This window comes from Tinamus guttatus, unplaced genomic scaffold (assembly GCF_059628265.1).
Source record: "Tinamus guttatus ecotype Peru unplaced genomic scaffold, ASM5962826v1 Tinamus_guttatus_pri_ptg000549l, whole genome shotgun sequence".
Taxonomy (NCBI): domain Eukaryota; kingdom Metazoa; phylum Chordata; class Aves; order Tinamiformes; family Tinamidae; genus Tinamus; species Tinamus guttatus.
In genome coordinates this window covers 806,419-824,677 of record NW_028289083.1, presented here as the reverse complement: position 1 = coordinate 824,677, position 18,259 = coordinate 806,419, and the positions used below count along the sequence as shown (strand labels likewise).

General features: G+C 37.5%; 1 protein-coding gene across 1 annotated transcript in view; it reads left to right on the top strand.

The window, feature by feature from the left end:
* The window catches only part of RICTOR (RPTOR independent companion of MTOR complex 2), a 76,065-nt gene that overhangs the window by 4,821 nt on the left and 52,985 nt on the right, over positions 1-18,259 (top strand). Inside the window, exon 3 of the mRNA XM_088534386.1 lies at positions 10,413-10,510. Within this exon, the coding sequence (XP_088390512.1) occupies positions 10,413-10,510 (98 nt within the window). The remainder of the gene's footprint in view (positions 1-10,412; positions 10,511-18,259) is intronic.

The window sequence follows — 18,259 nt, the reverse complement described above, 5'->3', positions numbered from 1 at the left end:
TGTAGCTTAGGTCTTAAACTGTAGAAATCCTGAAATTTCCCGTTTTCCTTGACGTGACATTTTTACTCTCTGCCATACACAGCCCTGAAGTTTTTTCTCGTCTCTTCACTGCTATCACCATGCCGCATTCTCCTGATTAATGCAGTGTTTAGCTTGGGGAGTTTTTAGTCAGAGCTTGTCCATGGTAGATGCTGTGCAAAGAAGCACACCTGTAATTGTAATTACAGTAAACAGAGCAGCTCTGTCAGCAGTGGCCTTTCCAGAAAGAAATGCATCAAGTTGTTGTCCCACCTCATAGTCTTCTTGTGTACTTTACCAATTGCCTTACAAACTCGTAACCTTTTTCCTAGTAGCCTAGAGTAGATGCTCAGCATCAGACAGAACTTTAATCTCAAAAATGGGGAAAAAGTGAAGTGAGAGAGTAAATTGGAAAAAGGGCTATTTACAAACTGGTTATAACCACGCAAATACAAACTTTGCAAAAGAGGATAGTGTTCAAAAGGGCTACAAGAAAACCTGCTTGTATGATGGCTTGAGAACAGATGTTGAAACAAGATGAGTAGTTTGGGGGAAATTCCTGGGTTTTTACTGGGGGGCGTATGTGTTGTTTTTTTTAATAATAGTCAGGGACGTGACCTTAAGACTAGATTGTGGCAACCAAGACATAAGCTTGTGACGTGAGGGTTTGATAACTCTACAATAGACTGTAAAATGAGAGCTTTACTTTGCATTGCAAGTGTTCTGTATGGCACGCAGCTCAGGCAGATGTTACTTCCACGCTGCAGATGACTTTATAAGCAGAGTAGCACTAGCATGGAGTGCTTTAATACAGAAGGGAAGCTGCTGTAATGCTGCCACTCAAGGGATGGAAGTGTTTGATGAGATTGCTTTAATTGGAGTGCTCATAATTTGCACTCTCACAATAAAATGTATTATGCTATACTGGTTGAAAAATCTTTACTATTAGTATATTCAAGTATATTGCAGAAGCAGTATTTTCTTTGTGGCGATGGAAAATGGATTAAAAAAAGAAAAGCAGGAGTTAGCGTAATTTCAGAGATGTGACTAATGAGTAAACTCATCAGATCCATGCAGCTGGTGAAGGGGAAAGCTGCTGAAAATGCATGAGTGAGAATGCAGGAAAAAAAAATACTTAGTTGTTTTTTCTTAGTCATATACCTGAATTTTACTGTTACAGTGCTACGAAACTCTGTGCAATTTACACTCAGTTTGCCTGTAGCAAGCTGCATCTCAGCAGTGTCTTGAACAGATTTGGGTGACTGTTACAAGCAAGTCTCCTTGTGCAAATTCCTGCTGAACAGCAATATCCTCAGAATCAGTGTTAGTTATTAGTAAATTAGTCTGAGTGTTGAAGCTTTTGTGGGAGTTTCATTAGAAAGTGGGATTTTGTTTTGTTATTTTTTTAGATCTACTGTTTTTGTTCTTGACCATGCGAACACCGCTAAGCCTCTCACTTTTCTTTCAATGCTAGTTTTTGTTAGTATTTGTTATTATTTGTTATTATCTTTCTCTCTACCTGTCTTGCCAAATTGCTTTTCATGTCTGGATGAGCAGACTGGGTGATCCTGCGTCTGCTGGTGTTGGAGGGCTGTTACTTTTTACTTGACATCCTATAATCCTGTATAACAGGACATGCTGGGAAAGCGGCTACCTCCTGACAACCTGGAGTTTATTGGTTAGGGACATTTAGTTTGACAGCAAGTACTCCTCTAGGTTGAAGAAGACATTAAAATGATGTTGAATAGAGTCAGAAGGTTGATATGGGAAGATATTCTTGAATATCGTATTTCTCACTCTCAGATATTTTCTTTTAATGTCAACAATATTCGTGTCAAAATGCTCATCAGTTCCTGATAAAATTTGAAGAAATACATGGTCAGAGTTGTTACATTTTTCTTTTTTTTTTTTTCTTTTTAGGAGTTTTGCAAAGAAGCTTGTGGAGTAGTTAACGTATTTATTTTGTTAAAGCGACCAGAAATCATGACTGACCTGAATTTTCTGTTTGGAATTGTTGTCAGGGAGGAGTCAAAGATTATTTTTTAAACCAGTATGGTAAACTTATATCCCCGTTTAAGTTTGTTATTTGGTGTTTTAGACGATAGTAATTCATTTTGCATGCTAACATAATCAACCTAAAGAATGTGGGAAAGGCTTATTATCCTCTTAACCTTTTATCTGCTTGATAAAGTGGTAGTTGAGGACAGTTGTGCAAGGTCAGGCTAGTGTTGTATCCTGGCAGACATAGTCATGCTGCTATGCATCATTTCCCATCCTCCATTAATTTATGGCTTAGTTTCTCCTCTTTTTGATTATTATTTTAGTAATAAGTAAACTCAGTGTTTTGGAGTAAGTTCATATACAGTTTAGCTTTATATTCTGGAATAATTTCTCTCATTGTAATGCGGTAATGATAGAAATTTTATTGGGAGATTGTAGTCTCAGCTTGGTTTTTAATCATCAGGGCATGGTACTTATAATTCTGCATTTCTACAGTGTTAAATACTCACATATATGTGGGTCATAGGGAAATAAGTAATGGAATCTACAGAGAGTGTATATATTAATAATGGTTGCTAACATTCTTGGCTTTAACCATCATTGCTTCCTGATACTTGAGGACCTAATTTTAAGTTTATTCTAAAATTAAATTTTCATAACTTAAATTTTCATTTATATTAAGTATATGCATCTGTTTGAGAGACCAAGCTGAGGATTGAAGCAGGCTCATTCTCTCCAAACAGCCTCCTTCTCTATGAACACCGAGTTACTTAGAGTGGCAATTTTTGAAATACGTCTTGGTACCATGTTTAACCCTACATTAAAATGTATTTCTATAATCTGTATTTGAGGAAACTCATTAGAACACAGTAGTTTGTATATGTTTGTATAGTGTTCGAGTTACTTATGCGCCATCCTCCTCTTCCCCTATTTCCCTGCTACCCTCCTTCTGCCTCCCCGCCCTCCCCCCCCCAAAAAAGGTGGTAGGCATATCCTTTGGAATGGGCCTTCTTTTTTATTTTTATTTATTTATTTTTCCCCTCTTGCTGTTTTCAAAGTTTAAAGGTATTTTAATCTTGTCTCTTCTAATCCAGAATTGTATGGCCAATCACCAGCTTTGTTGTGTGCTTCTGTTTTGGCACTAATACTGTAGCATTTCTACCGGTCTGTTTTTCAGAAGTTTTAACTGTAAATCAAGGTTGTCTGTAAGTTTGTTATACGAGATCATACACTGGAAAGTAACATTATTCCAAGGATAAGAATATAAGCCTAGGATGGCTTCTTTGTACATACAACTTCAGTGTCTTGCTTTGAGCTATTATTGCAAGAAAGGAATTTGGAAAGAAAGTAGTCTGCGAAATGGTCAGTGTTCCTGACCATTTCATGGTGTCTGCAATATTAGAATGTGTTTTTTCGTGTGAGCTTTTTCTACCCCCAGAGATTTTAAGGGGGAGAAAAAGTCATTTAATTTACAGTCTCTTAAGCAGATTTGTTAAAAAGAAAACTGTACGGCTACAATGAAATTTAAAAGTTTCATATTCTTTTTTACAGAAGGATGAACGAGTAAGCCTACATGTACAGATTTAAAAATGAAGGATCAGCTGTGTAAATGTAACCCTGTTACAAGGCGGCTACTTCAGCTCGCAGGTTTCTAGTGTTCCTGGATCCTCTTTGGATGGGCTGTCTCTTGTACTGCTTTTGGGTTAGCAGGCACTGCTATAAATGTGGGGGTTGATTTTACCCGACTGATGTAGAAAGAAGAGCTCTTCCGCTTTTTGCTGACTGCCATGGAAGAGCAGGCATCATTTTCCCCTGTTTCTGAGTTGCTTTCATTTATTCAGGTCTTTCTTAAGCAACAACAGTGAAAATAACCTCAGTTCTTCACTTTTGTTTCCTTTCTCTTTTCATGGATTTGAGACCCTGGAATTTCTCTTTTGCTGTGTCAGCGTACAGTGCTTTAACTCTGAAAGATAAAGGAATAAACTTAAATGAATCTCTGCTTACATTCTGCAGAAATCTCTGGTTTTGGTCACCCTTTAAGAGGATGCTCTTCATTATAAGCTTAAGAGTTGTAATACCCTGCATTTTTTTTTAATCTGAAGTTTGTAAGAATTGCTTTATTTAGCAAATCTTATTCATCAGGCTATACCAGCTCGAAGGATGTTCACTTTACTGATTTAATTGTGTAGTAACAGTTTTAACACTGATACAGAATGTCTATGTAGTAGTCTATACATTTTGCAACATTGTAGTAGCTACATGAATTTGTTTCTCTGTAGTGTTTTTACCTAGAAATTGATGCAGATGAAGATAGATAGTGTAAATGTCTGTTACTGAGTTTTGGTCAACGGTAGGCTGCATGTGGCATTTCCAGCACTGACTTTTGTTTTTTTATTATTGTTTTTTTCATCTCTGGCAAAGTGCAGTTTGGTCTTGGTCCTTCGCATGTCAGCATTAATAAATTCATGAGTGAAATCTGTGTCACGCAGTTCTCTTTTTTTATGTAGCCTTTCTCTTCTTGTGGTGCTCTCCGTGGTGTTCTGTGCGGGTTCTAAATTTTCAGTGAGATGTGAATTCAGAGAACTCGATGTTGCTAGAGAGATTAGGTAATTGTCCTTCACTTTTTTCTTCTTCCTTGCAAGGAGTAGGTAGTGGAAGGATCTGCTTTTTCATCAGTGCTTCATTTCATCGTTTAAGGTTCTGATGAAGGTGTGTTAGCAGACTGATTACCTGTCGTCTAGGCTTGCATAGACTCCTGAAAGTACCTGACTCCTAATGTTTTGTTGCTTTTAAAACCCCGTAACCCGTGATTGTTTCGGTGGGAATGGTGAGCGCTGCATTAAGGTTCCCGGCTGATCCCTGTTTCGCTGGGTGCCCTTCCTTGGGGTAGCCTGCAGTTTAAGGAGTCACTAAAAGTACCTTGCAGCACACAACTGCACAGCACTTAGACTTCAGAAGCCTCCGTTAAATGTAAATGCCTGTTGTAAGTTAACCAGCACCGTCTGCTTAGACTGCGATCCTCTCCCTCGGTAAGAGGAAGGCAGCTCTTGTGGCGTTGTTCTTAGTCAATTATTAAATGCTTAACTGTAATGAAGTAAGTGTTATTTCTTTTAGAGAAATCACTGGGCAAATTCCAATTTTGTCTCACCTTTTGGTGTTATAATTCCAATAGATGCGAGAGCAGCTGCAAGTGTTGCTGCTGTGTTCAGGTGCTCTCCTGGTGCCGAGGAAGCGACGTGTGTTAAACTCCCTGCTCCTCCGTTTGACTCATCCCGCCTGCCTTCAGACTCACTGAATTATTTGTGTGCTAAAGGCTCCTGCGCTTCCTGTTTGCTTTTTATTGCCATGTGCATAACAGGATAGTGCACGGGCTGCCCTCCGGAGCGCCAAACAATGAGGCTAAATCTGTGGGGGAGAGGAGGAGCCAGCGCCAACGCGGCCGCTGCCGCTTGGTGCCCGCGCTCGGCTGGGCCGCGCCGGCAGCCGCCGCTCTGCCCTGGCCTTGCTGCCTCTCTGGAGAGCAGGATCTGTCAGATCGGATCACGGTTCGTGCTGGGGAAAACAATATCGCAGGCCTGAAGGGGTGAAAAAATGAGTCAGGCCTGACAGGTCATGCGGGTGTGTGTAGGGCTTTTTTTAAAGGCAACAACAACAACAAAACAAATTCAGAGGTGTTCTGTTTGTTTGTTTGTTTTTTAACTGTGCATGCACCTGTGAATTACCTTGAGGTAAGAGAATCACTAAATTCTTGAGACTATGGCTTTGAGTCGATTTTAACCTGTTCCACTGAGAAAAATAACAAAACAAAACAAAATTCTTTGGCAGTGATAAAGGTTACCATTAGATCTGAGGGGTCTTACTTGGTGTGCACACAGTTGCAGACCAAGGACTCTGCTTTTGGTGCAATATGAATAGTAGCCCAAAGATAACTGCTTCTTCAAGGTACTTGCTATCCATAAAGAAAGGCAGAGGTGTAGAAAATGAGACAGTGATGATCAGCACATTTAGGCTATTGTATACCCCAGAGTGGGCCACCCTAAAAGTGTTATATACTTCAATAAAATAATAATAATATTAAAAGTTGACATCTAAGTCAAAGTAGCTGTGTAAATACAAATAAATGCGTAAGAGAGCCTGAGTAATATTAAATGTTCCTTGTCTGGTGAAAAGGGCATGTCCTGCTTCCAATGCTCTGCCTGTGAGCTTCTTGCTGGCAGACACAGTGTGGGCTGATTCTTGTGTGACTCTGCAATAATCCAGTTTGACTCAATCTAACACAAAACTAACACAGGCAGAATGAATAAAAAGCTGCCTCCTGCGTTAGTAAGCAGCATCATTTTCATGTGAAGTTGATCAGCACCGGAGTAACACAAAGGATGTGGTATCCCATGGAGTGAGACAGGGCAGAAGGAAGGAAAGAGGAGAAGGAATCACGTCCTTTCTTCTGAAGAGAGCTGTGGGGTCAGCTCAGTCACTTTGCACAACTGCACTCTCAGAAACTCCATGGGAAACATGTGAAGATGCTTGGATGTCATTATAGGCTACTTAAAGTGAATCAGCATCTTAGTAATAAATTAGGTAAGCCAGGAAAGAATAAGCTCTTAAGGGGTCTTAAGTTTACTATGAGTAGCTTCTCTTTCCTTTTTTTTTTTTTTTTTTTTTTTTTTTCCTCTTCCTGGATAGAAAAGCAAGAACTACTGAAGGGGTGGAGAATAAGAGCCAGTACAAGTGAAAAGCTAAGAAATCTCTGCAGCTTGAGTCTGAACTGAGTCCATACGAGGGAAAAAAAAAAAAAAAAAAGGTGCTCCTCAACACCAAGATGAGATGTTTAGTTTGACAGTGAAAAGTGAAGACCACTGTACTGCTCTATTCTGCAGATTAAATCTCACAGATCATGCAGCGGGTATTTTTCACTTCTGGATTAACCCTTGCTCTTCAATGCCATTGCATAAGATTTTGTGGCAAGATGTGCAGTACTGTATCTGTTTTTTGATTTAAGCGAAAGCTGTGTTATTCAGTAGCATCCATAAGGTATTTAGTCTATTTACAAGTCTATTTAAATTTAAAGGACGAAATCCTGGAGAATATATCTGTATTTGTGAAGTCACATTGTTCTCTTTAAGTTCTTACATCTTACATCTGTATTTTGTAAAATTGTTAAGCCTGTCTACTTTCCCTATTGGATTTATTCAGAATAAAAATGAGTCTCAATAAAGTAATTGAGTAAATTTTCTACTTTTGTAATATATACTGCATCTCCAGAAGAGTAAAATTAGGGTAGTCTTTTGTTGAATATAATGTCACAAGTCTTTTGTTAATTTTTTCCTAGAGATTCAGAGATTCTCTTAAAGTTTAAAACAAGGCTTGATCTGACCAGGACAAAAGCCTTCCGTAAGTTTAGTTCTTTCTGAACTAGTGTGCCATTAAAGGGTAGTTGTTTCTTTTTTTATTTTTTTCTCCTCTCTAGTGCATCTACTGTTTATTATCTGTGTATATACTGTATATTGTCAAATCTGTGAGATACTCGCTTTGTTCATATCATCAGTTTGATAGTGGGAATGACTGGCTCGTTCTCAATTTTCTCATTGTTATCTTATGCTAGACTTCCCATTCTGTTTTATTTTTCTGGTAGTAAAACTTTTGGGAATATCTTACTGCTCTGCTAACCCCCGTAAAGACTTTTTTCCTCAAACTTTGTATCCCTGGGAATGACAGTTTATCGCTGCATAAAGAGGCCAGTGTTGCTGTACGTGCAGTTTTGACACACATTTACAATAAAATGGTTCTAATGCATATCTTAGGCAGACTCATTAAAAAGGTGTATATATTCTATTGTGATAGAATTTTTAGGCTGGGAAAATAGAGAAATATCAATTGTCTGTGGTGTATCAGAGGTACAAGGGTGTACAAGATTTTCTGTATGGTCTCATGTTTTTTCTGTCTATAATAATGAGTTTCATTTGTATTTATATTGGGTAACCACTGCACTTTCAAAATTAAAATTTTGTACTTATTTCTGGCCACTTTGGAAAATTATTCTTACTTCTGATCCTTCAGAGAATTGAAGGAGAACATTCTAGAGAGCTAGAAACTACTAAGGGACAATCTTTCTTGTGGCATAAATGTGAATGTGTTACAAGTCCAAAAGTCCTGTGAGCCAGGAAAATTCCCACCCACCACACGACAAGCTCAAGAGCAGAAGGCTGCTAAACTGTATTTTCAGAGAAACCAAATTATCAGGAAGTTATTTTCCTCTTTTATTATGTTCCCCTGAAATTAGAGGTTATGGTATAAACTGTTTGTAGTGCCATAACTTCCCTATCATAGTTGTCTGCAGTGTTTCCCTGTATGGCTTGTGATATTGGAAACCTCTGAGCCCTGGAAAATAAACTATGTAGAGAAATCCTAAACATGGGATGGATCTATTAGTAAAATCTTGTCTCTTAGGAAAGCTGTAGGTTGTTTTTTTTTTTTTTGTAAATGGGTATAAATGTTCCAATTTAAATGTAAAGCTTATTGGATATTAGCTTTAATTAGACACATTGTGCTAAATTACAAAGTAGTTGTGGTTGGACCTAACAGTCAACTATGCTTATTACTGGGACTGAGGTTTGTGGAAGAGGATAGTTGATACCAAACTGGTTGTGACTGAAGTCAATGCCTGTATTTAGGCGTCTACATTGTAAATGTCTGTCTGTATGTATATGTGCTAACTTACGTATGTAAGGTCATAGCTCATAGCTAGTGAAGGTAACTGTAGGCTTCATTACCTGTTGGACAGATTTCCATTGACTGCAGAAGGACCTGAGACATATAGGACTGGCTAACCTCACTTCAGGTGTCTGCATGTAGGTGTCTGAGTCTGTGAATAAATGCTGTCTTGTGTGCCTGGTGGTAGAGTAGGCACAGGCTTCTATCTTTCCAAATACATTCTGGATATATCCTGATAAAATCATGCTTGGTAAGCATGTCTGTTTTTTTTACAAATTTTTACTCTTTAAGCTTTTAAATGACAGAATTGATTTATACAAAAAGAAAAAAGCTTGTAGATAAGTAGCAAGAAGGTTGCATCCTTAACGCTTCTGCAAATTCTTGTTTCCTTCTGATGTCCTTTCAGGATGAGAGGGGGATTGAAGCTTGCTGCATTTTCAGCCATAGCTGTTCATGCTGCAATAGGGAGCAAAGTTCTTCTGCTATAAATTAGTATGGAACACCACACACAGCCGTCTTCTTGCCCCTTTCCAGATGTCTAGTAATTAGACTCCAGTATTTTGCTAAAGACTTTGTTTTATGTAATTCCACTTTTTTCTCTCTCTCTCTTCTTGGCCAATGGAACACTTTTCGTGTCTCCAGTATGGGCTCGGTGTTCCTCACATTTAGAGCCGGGCCGTGCTGGCAGTCATCCTGGCGACCTGCCTGTCGCAGAGTGAAGTGTCTAACCCCAGGCTGCACAGGAATCCTGCCGCGAAGCAGCTCGCTTTGAAGGCCATCCTACCCCAATAAGACCGTGCACTGAAGTGATTGCAGTTTGTTGTAGTAGTTGTCTGGGCATCAGTTTGTGCCAAGTCCTGCTCTGTGCTGCTCAGTCCTACTTTTCCGGTATTCCCAGCCTTATTCCCTGAGGTGGGACAATGCCGTCTCTTTTCGCCATGTTTGGCAGCCCTCTTCCATTTCCAAGCAGGGCCAGGTCATCAACGGGAATCTGAGTATTGGCGTGTTTGTTTGTTTGTTTTTGTTGGGATGACGGATCCTGAGGAAGAAAGGGAGGGAAGGAGGGGAATAATTCCCAGATCTCCTGCTCACCTTGAAGTTTGCTTCATGTCTTGCTGGCAGATCACAGTGCCCTAGTTAAGTTTAGGGTGACTGTGGACACAAGTTGGTGGGGAGAACAGAAGAGAGTCTTGTCTACCCAAAATCCCATTAAGCCTCTGTCTGAAAAAGTTTCATAATTATGTGGTGTGGTAGTAACATAAAATATCTTTATTGTTTGCTGCCGAGGAAGGAATATTTTGCCTCTTAAGTTACAAGAGGATTTCAGATAAAGCTGTTCAGATGCGAGATACCAGGAATAGAGTTTCAATCACTCAACAGCTGCCTTTGTCAACTGTAAATCTAAGATATTGATTAAAATCTGCTTTAAAAATAGGAGTCTCTCCCTTTCATGAGCATTTGTTCTAAAAATACTCCTGACTGATTTTGGACATAAATCAAATTGATACTCCGTAAAGGAGAACAGTCTGCATACTTAATTAAAAATAGCTATTTGAAATTTTAACTTCAAAAGTTTCTATTTGGAAACTCACCTATTATGTTTAGGTAACTTGGATGCTGAATGCAAGTTTGGGCTTTTGTTTTTTAACTGTTTATGCTAATAATATGTTTTTCTTTTGCAGAACCCTGTGATAATATGAGAGAGATTCTCCAAAATGTGGCCAAATTACAAGGCGTTTCAAATATGAGAAAACTAGGTCACTTGAATAATTTCACTAAGGTAAGAAGTTAAGTAGTGGTATTGGACATATGATCCTGTGTGCTAAATATTTTATTGGTACTTTATCAGGTATTGGTCAGAAGCTTCATGAAATAGTTTAGCAGTGTGAAGCAGTAAAAGGAGTCTAGATGCAGTGAGAGAGGAGAGGAGAGGGGGGAAAAAAGTATAAGCAAACGTGAAGTTAGGGTCATGGCGAAACTCTTTTTTTGTCATGCTGTTGTACTTAAAAGTCTGAATCAAATTTCAATTTGTGGGTTAGATTACACAAATAGAAGATGCTTTCTGTGCAGTATTGAATCACAGGTTTGAAATGCCAGGCTGCCTGGATATAAACTGATGAAATACAGTGAAGGGACTGTGCTGATAAGCAGGATGTTGTAGTGATTCGGGCACTTCTGTTGCCCTAGTCAACTTTCACTGTAGGTTTCTTAGTGAAAAAGACTTAAAGGGCAGATTCCTAAATTACCCATGCTATAAATTTTTTCAGGTGTTTTTTTCCAGATGTAGACTCCCAAATCATGGTAATGTGAAGGGTATTTGCCTAAAAGTGTGATGGATGTGTTGGAGGTTGACATTATGAATTGACAAGAGGCAGGAACTAATAAGCTACAGAATGAGAGAGGATAGATTATAGAAGGAAATCATGAAAGGCCTTTGGAGTGAGAGCAGCTACCATGTTTTGGTAGATGAGGAACTGATAGGATGAAAAAGAGCACTGATGGCATGTGAACATTCAGTTGGGGAAAAGGCTGTGTGTTTGAAGCACTCTCACTGTGGTTGGAATGGTGTTGTAGTTGTGGAGCAAGGGAAAAATATGCTGTTAGTAAACTAGGAGAAGTTGGAGTTTCAGAAACAGATAGATGGAGAAGGCTATTGCCGAACGATCATGCAGAAGGAGCTAGTTAGATGTACACATTTCTGCTGGAGAGCCACGGATAGGGGTCTGTGTCTGAAGATAAATTTCAAATTTCAGTGGCAAACATGATGTATCCTGTAGTCACCAGCAGTGAAGAAGGAACGTAATGGTAGAGAAATAAGGGAAAGTAAGGTTGTAGGTGAGTTGATAGCAAGACATTGAGTAAGGTAATTAGGAGGCTGCTTGGCAATTTTTTTTATAGAGAATTTCAAGTGGAGGAGAACAAATGCTTAAGGACAGGTTTGGGGACTTACTTAATGTGAGGAGGACAAATGTGTGTCATAATGTTTGGGACCAGCGTGCTCCTTGGCTGTTGAAAGCCCTTCTCACAAGACTTGGTTGGCTATGAGATTCAGCTGGTACAACAGTGAATACTGAGAACAAAATTCCTAGGAGATAAGTTTAGTTGCCATCTTCAGCGCTTCGGTAAGCGATTTGTATGTGCTCTGTTTGGGGAGCTGATTCAGCGTGCGTATAGGAGTGCAGCCTCACTGAGGAACTGAACATATTGAAATCTTGTCTTGAATACTTGTACAGAATGCCGCTGGAGTTACTGAGATTCCAAATTTTATTTCGAAGGAGCCTTTCATTTCACTAGAGGAGAGAGTTGTAGCTGTGTTTCCTTTTTGCGCTTATCTGGTAACTTACGAATGCAGGTGTCTCCAGATGATTCTCCTATTGATTTAAATTAAAAAAGAAGTAGTTTGGATTTGTAGGTAGGTGATTCCTAGTGAAGAGCCAATATTTGAAACTACAAATCTTAAAACAGTGTTGATTTTCATATTAAAAATTGTTAGATATTAAGCATCTATAAATTGGATAAATTAGTAAATATGCAAAATGTAATTAAAGGTAATGAACCTTTATCTGGTTCATTCATTAAAAAGCCAATTTTGAAAAAATAGTTAATTTCATAATTAAATATTTGAAGAACTTATTATCCTTCTTTATCATAGTGTTAAAATGGGAGAATACGTACAAAAACACAAAGTTTTTTTAATAAATGTGACTGAAGTGTGTCGAGAAATTATAAGTTTGTGAAAAACAAAACTTGTAAAATTAAATACAACTTTAGAAAACAGGGTCTGTAGTTTGTAACCTACTTTTGATCCTGTATCAAAAAACTGTGTAGTTGAATCATTTTATTTTGTTTGATATTTAGCACTTGTTGTTATATTGGGCTCCCTGTAATAAGATCTTAAAATTGTAAGCTTATAGGTTTGATTGTGAAAATTGCTCCTGTTCTGTTTGAATTTAAAATGCAGTTATGAAAACATGATTCAAAAAAATGTATTGCGTTTTCTCCTTTGTGGTTGGAACGGTTCTATGTTTTTAATTCCAGTGGTTAAGAGTGAAAGCCTGGAACTCAGCGGAGATGATTTTATTTTGTACTTCAGTCTTCTGCCATGTATTGACATAATCTCAGTTCCTTCTTAGTGAAATAAGAGTGTGGGAAAACAGTGGAGTCTTGTGATGTTAGATATGCTAAGACCTGAGGATGTTTATATCCTTCCTTGGAAACACAATGGTGGTAACAAACTTGATTTTTTTGTAAGTTTTCACGTTTTATGGCTCATGCAAAAGGCTATTGATTATCTAGAGCATTTATACCATGGGAAGGGAAAGTACCTTTGAAATAGTTATTCATATTTTATATTTCTGATTAAAAAATACAAAAAAACTTATCAACCAACTTTTCTGATAGAAATATTGTTATGCTAAAAGGAAAGGGTAAGAAAAGTCAGTACCAGTATAAGCAGTTGTTCTCTATCTCAACATCTTTCTCTCTGAAGAGTAGGTAACTTGTACATTTGAATCACAGAACGGTTGAAGTTGGAGGGACCTTTAGAGATCTTTGAGTCCAATGCCCATATTCAAGCATGTTGCCCCAGATCCCATCCATTACAGGTCATCCTTCATTGATGACCAAGTTGAACAGGATTAGACCCAGTGTTGACTCCCAGGGTGCTTCTCTAGTTACTGGCCTCTGATTATATTTTGTGTCACTGAACACCACTCTATGAGTGTTTCCATCCCACCAGTTTTCAGTCTACCTAGGTGCTTACCTAGCTCATACCTCACCAACTCTGGACACAGTGCTGAAAGTCTAGGTGAAGTCAAGGTAGACTTATCACCTATTACTGGAAGCCACAGTTCTGCAAACCGGAATTTTGATCAAACCTGAATTTTGACTTAAAAAGAGCTTGAGGAGTTAACCTTTAGTAAATGGTCTGTGACAGCCTCGGTCATCGCTGCAGTTCCTGAGTTGGTCAAGTGTCTGGAGCTTTAGCAAACAGATTAGGCTAACCCCTCTCGACTTGCATGGCCAGCTAGCTACGGCAGGCGCCTGCAACTTTCCCAGCTTTTGCTTTTGCTGATTAATACCAAAACCTCTTGGTTATTTCTTTGGGTTTTTCCCCACCCCCATGAGAGTTAGTAAGTGCTACATTACTGAAAACCAGAAGGACTGTAAAATTGCAGATACCTAGTGGAAAATAGGATTTAAATTTGAAATACTCATTTAGATAGCTTTTTATAGAGGACTTATTCTACTGTTAGTTTCTGAAAGATCCTTTATATCTTTTCAAACTTAAAAGCACATTTAAATAGTGCAGTGAAAAAAAATAGAGTTTTTAAAATATCTTTAATTCAAAGAGAAAGTTGTTTCCTTAAGGACACAATGAAACTTGACTAATCATTTTAGCTTAACCTTAACAATGTAATAGCATCAAAATGTTTCTGTTGTTCTTTCAGTGTCTTGACTGTCATTTGCAAAGCCTCAAACTGTCCTTGAATCTGAATACAATATTGACTGACCATAAGGTTCATCCAAAAAGCAGCACCACTGTGGATAAAACCTGATACCCTGTGGTGAAATACACAGCTGATAAGAATAAAACATCCCCTTAGGAATGCTCAGCTGTGAAACAGATTTTAAAAGCAAATGGATGCAAACCCAGAGTCTGTAATTTCAGTAAGGACTTCCCTTTGATGCAACAGTGATATCAAAGATTTTTAGAAATCAGTATTTTAAATCAATCTCTTTAGCTTCTTTGGAGTTTCCTATAGGAAAAAAAGAGAAAATGAGAAGCTGTAAAACCTGCTAAGCAATCTATCACTGCCTGTGGTGGTTCAAACTATTTCCAAAATTACAGTCCGTTAACTGTAATTGTACAACAATTGGACCTATAGAATAATATATTTTTACTTATTAATTGCTGTGAATATTGCTACATAAAAATTTGAGCAATTTCTATGTATACCCAAGTTGTATATGCTGTTGACCTCCTGTGGTTTTGTTGTTTTGAGCTACTGTTTCCAAGATATGTTGATGTGTTACTCATATTGCTATGACTCATCCAAGTAGCATGAAAAACTCATAGCTGACAGTAAACATGAGAAGAAAAAAAAAAAAAAGCTTCACTGCAAGTTACTTACTGCTTAGCTTAGAGTAAGTATAATTTTGTGCTAATATTAAATAATTCACTTAAGGAGCCTGTACTACTCCTGTTCATCTATTACTTTATTAAAAATGTGAATTTTAGAGTTGATTTACAGGCAACTTTATCCAAAAATACAAAACAAAAACACAATTTAATATTTAAAAAATGGTTATTTTTGTTTAATTCCTAGAATTCAAATAATATCTAGTAAAATGCTAAGGTGCCAAGCAGACTTGAGTGTTCTTGTTCTGCTTGCACCTACAGACTCATACTACAATGACATTGCATATTAATTGTTACATGTTGAAGTCAAGAACATGCTCATTCTACCTGACTTTGTTAGGAGTTCAGCTGTCTACAGAAATCACTGCATTTAGTGTAGAATGATTAACTTGCCTAATGTTGTTTGAAGGTAAAATGAGAAGAAAGTGCCAAAGTTAAGACCGAATTTGACACTAACTCGCTTGGGTTTGTAGTGTGCTAGCAGATCACGTTTCGCTTTCTTCTGCAGTTTGGGAGGGGAAGGCTGTTGCATTCATCCTGCACTTCTACAGATGTGGTTCCACTCACCCTGCCATGATCACCTCTTTCTTAAATGCACCATTTTATGCTTGTATCTTCAGGACTCGTTTCAGTTTTTCCACGTCTGCCTTGCTGCGTGGTGCCCTCAATGAGATGATGCAGCATTCGCTTCACTAGTTGTTATTCTTATCCAGTACAGGCACTCTTGTCAATTCACAGAAACATTTTCAGTTCTGATTTTTCAGTCCCTCTCCTAAATTCTTTTATAGCTGTAAATTCTGTAGCCCATTATGTTCTATTGACTGTTAAGGAAGGTGATACAAAAGTAAAGGGGGCCTTGCCATGCACACACACACACACACACACACACACACCCCCTGCTAATAATAAATTTTGCATATACTTTTTTTCAGTCAATTTTATCTATTCATTCTCTTGTGTACATACGCACTTAATTATCACATTCAGAATTTTGCATCAGTGCAGTTTGTTGGTCGCACTTAGTCATAACTGTTATCAAGTTTCATGGCTATGTTCAAGTTTCAAGGTAAGATCAAGTTTCTTTCTGTACTGGCAAGGGGGTGCATGGGAAGAGGAAAGCAGTTGGTATGGAGAAGTTAATATCCACACTAAATGCATTTGGTTGGGAGTGGTTACCTTGGACTAACTCTCGTCTCGTCCTGTGAACTGAATGCCCTTTAGCAGTTGGAGCCTGTTAGGGGAATTCTTGGAACACATCTTCTTTAGTTTCCTCTCAAGAGACAAACCAAGATTCAGTAAATGGAATGACAGGAGACTCGGTTCAGAAGTGCACTCATGATCCAAATGAAAATGATAATATAGTTGCATTTCAAGAGTTCTTTGGGGACCTGAATAGCAGTCTATGGGCTGCTATAGGATGCACAGCAGCTTCAACAGCTCTACTAATTTATGGCTCAATTAAAAGATATCTTGCAAACCTTTCAATGTTTGCAAGTGCTTGAAATTAGTCATCCGTCAGGAACAACAGTTTGGCTATATTCCTTGCAGATTGCTTTTTGAGAAAAAAATCTGCTTTTCTAGTTACAGTTTTGTTTGCATAGATGAAGCAAGTCTGTGCACCTATGGGGACAAATGTGAAACTGGTCCAGGTAATCACTAAAATAAGCTATGAGTGCAGTTTTTCTCATTTTTATGCCAGTGTTTTGGTCTTAGTGGGACACAACCATTAGTAGATACCAGAAGGGAGATAAACAAACTGATAGCTGCAGAAATATTCTTCCAGTGTCTTTCATGTGCCAGATGTATGTACGTTTTCTTATCTATTTGTGAATACTGTTAGTATTTAACTAGCAAAGGGAATGGAGAATTAATGATAGAAAAAAGTCTGTGGGGTGAGATTTGATTTTGTTGGAAAAACTAAATTAGGATGATAAACATAGGTTTTGCATAATATAGTTCATAAATCATTCCAAATATGAATGTCATCGAGGGAAATTTGGGAGAAGTGTATCTGTAAAGCACTGTTACTGATGTAGATTTTATAGCTGTAAAATAAATTTTTTTTTCCTTCTCAATATTTCTGTTTATACTGTTATTTTGTTTGGGACTAGGCAAGGTTTTGATTTTCTTCAAATTTGGGCAGCAATGATAACCAATGCTAAGAATTCTTCCCAGTATGAAGTATATTGATGCCTTATATCTATATAATCTATATAATCTCTCTCTTTTTATATATAATCTAATGCAGCTAATTTATATATACATATAAATATATAGATCTATAAGGCACTTAACTCTTACAAATACTTATTTATATCTATATGTTAATATATAGATATATAGATTTTTTTTTAGTTAGTTTCTGTTTTGGTGGTAGATGTCTACCCGTAGACATACATATACATTTTTATGTATAAAAAATTCATGTGTGTATATATAGCTTATTCTCTTTTTTATTTTGATGTAGCAGATCTTTTATTCAAAAAGTAACCAGTTAATACAGGAATTTTTTATGTATATCTTGTATGTACGTGTTTTCTAAAACTTTTGCTTAATGCTTGCCACTATGTATTGATTTCTTATAACCTCCCCATTCTCTTCTGCTACACATTTGGTAGTATATTGCAGAAGTGTTAAAGATAGAGTAAATAGATAGAGATAAAAGAAAGTTGAAAGTAGTGAAGAAAAGTTGAGGTAAAATTAATAAACAAGTGAGTCATGAAAAAAGAAACTATGATTAAATTGACCTGGTTCTAGAAAGGCATTAGTTGAACCTATTAAAAATAGATGTACTGATGGCAATAATTTGCATATGAAATAATCTCTCAGATAAAATGACATTAATATCGCGGTATAATTTTCAACAAATAAAAATTGAGGATTTTGAAAGACTGAACAGTGTAATATTCTAGACAAAAATGCAAGAGAAACCATTTCAAGTCCTTGTAGCTACTTGTTGTGTGATGCATAGTGAGGGTAGAAGAATTCCTGGGGGGCTGCTGAGCTTTAGGAAACACATGTTCTTATTTGGCTCTCATGGAAAATGGAACATACATCTCTTACTCTTAACTGTTTGCAAAGATAACATAATATTTTCTGCAACCAGTTAATACTGTTTTATGTGACATAGCCATTAGCTATGGTTCCTGTTGAACTCTTACATTAGTGTGTAAGTGTACATCACCCACAGAGTACAATACCATTCTGAAAACAGAATTATGAAACCCCATTTGCATTAAGGTAATGTGATTCCTCTTTACTGTGTAAACAGAATTATATTAACCTCTATTACCGCTGAATCGAGACTTAGAAACTAGTCTTAAAATCTCCATCAAATAAATGTTACTGCAAGATCAATGGAATGGACTAACTAAGAATACGGCAAAC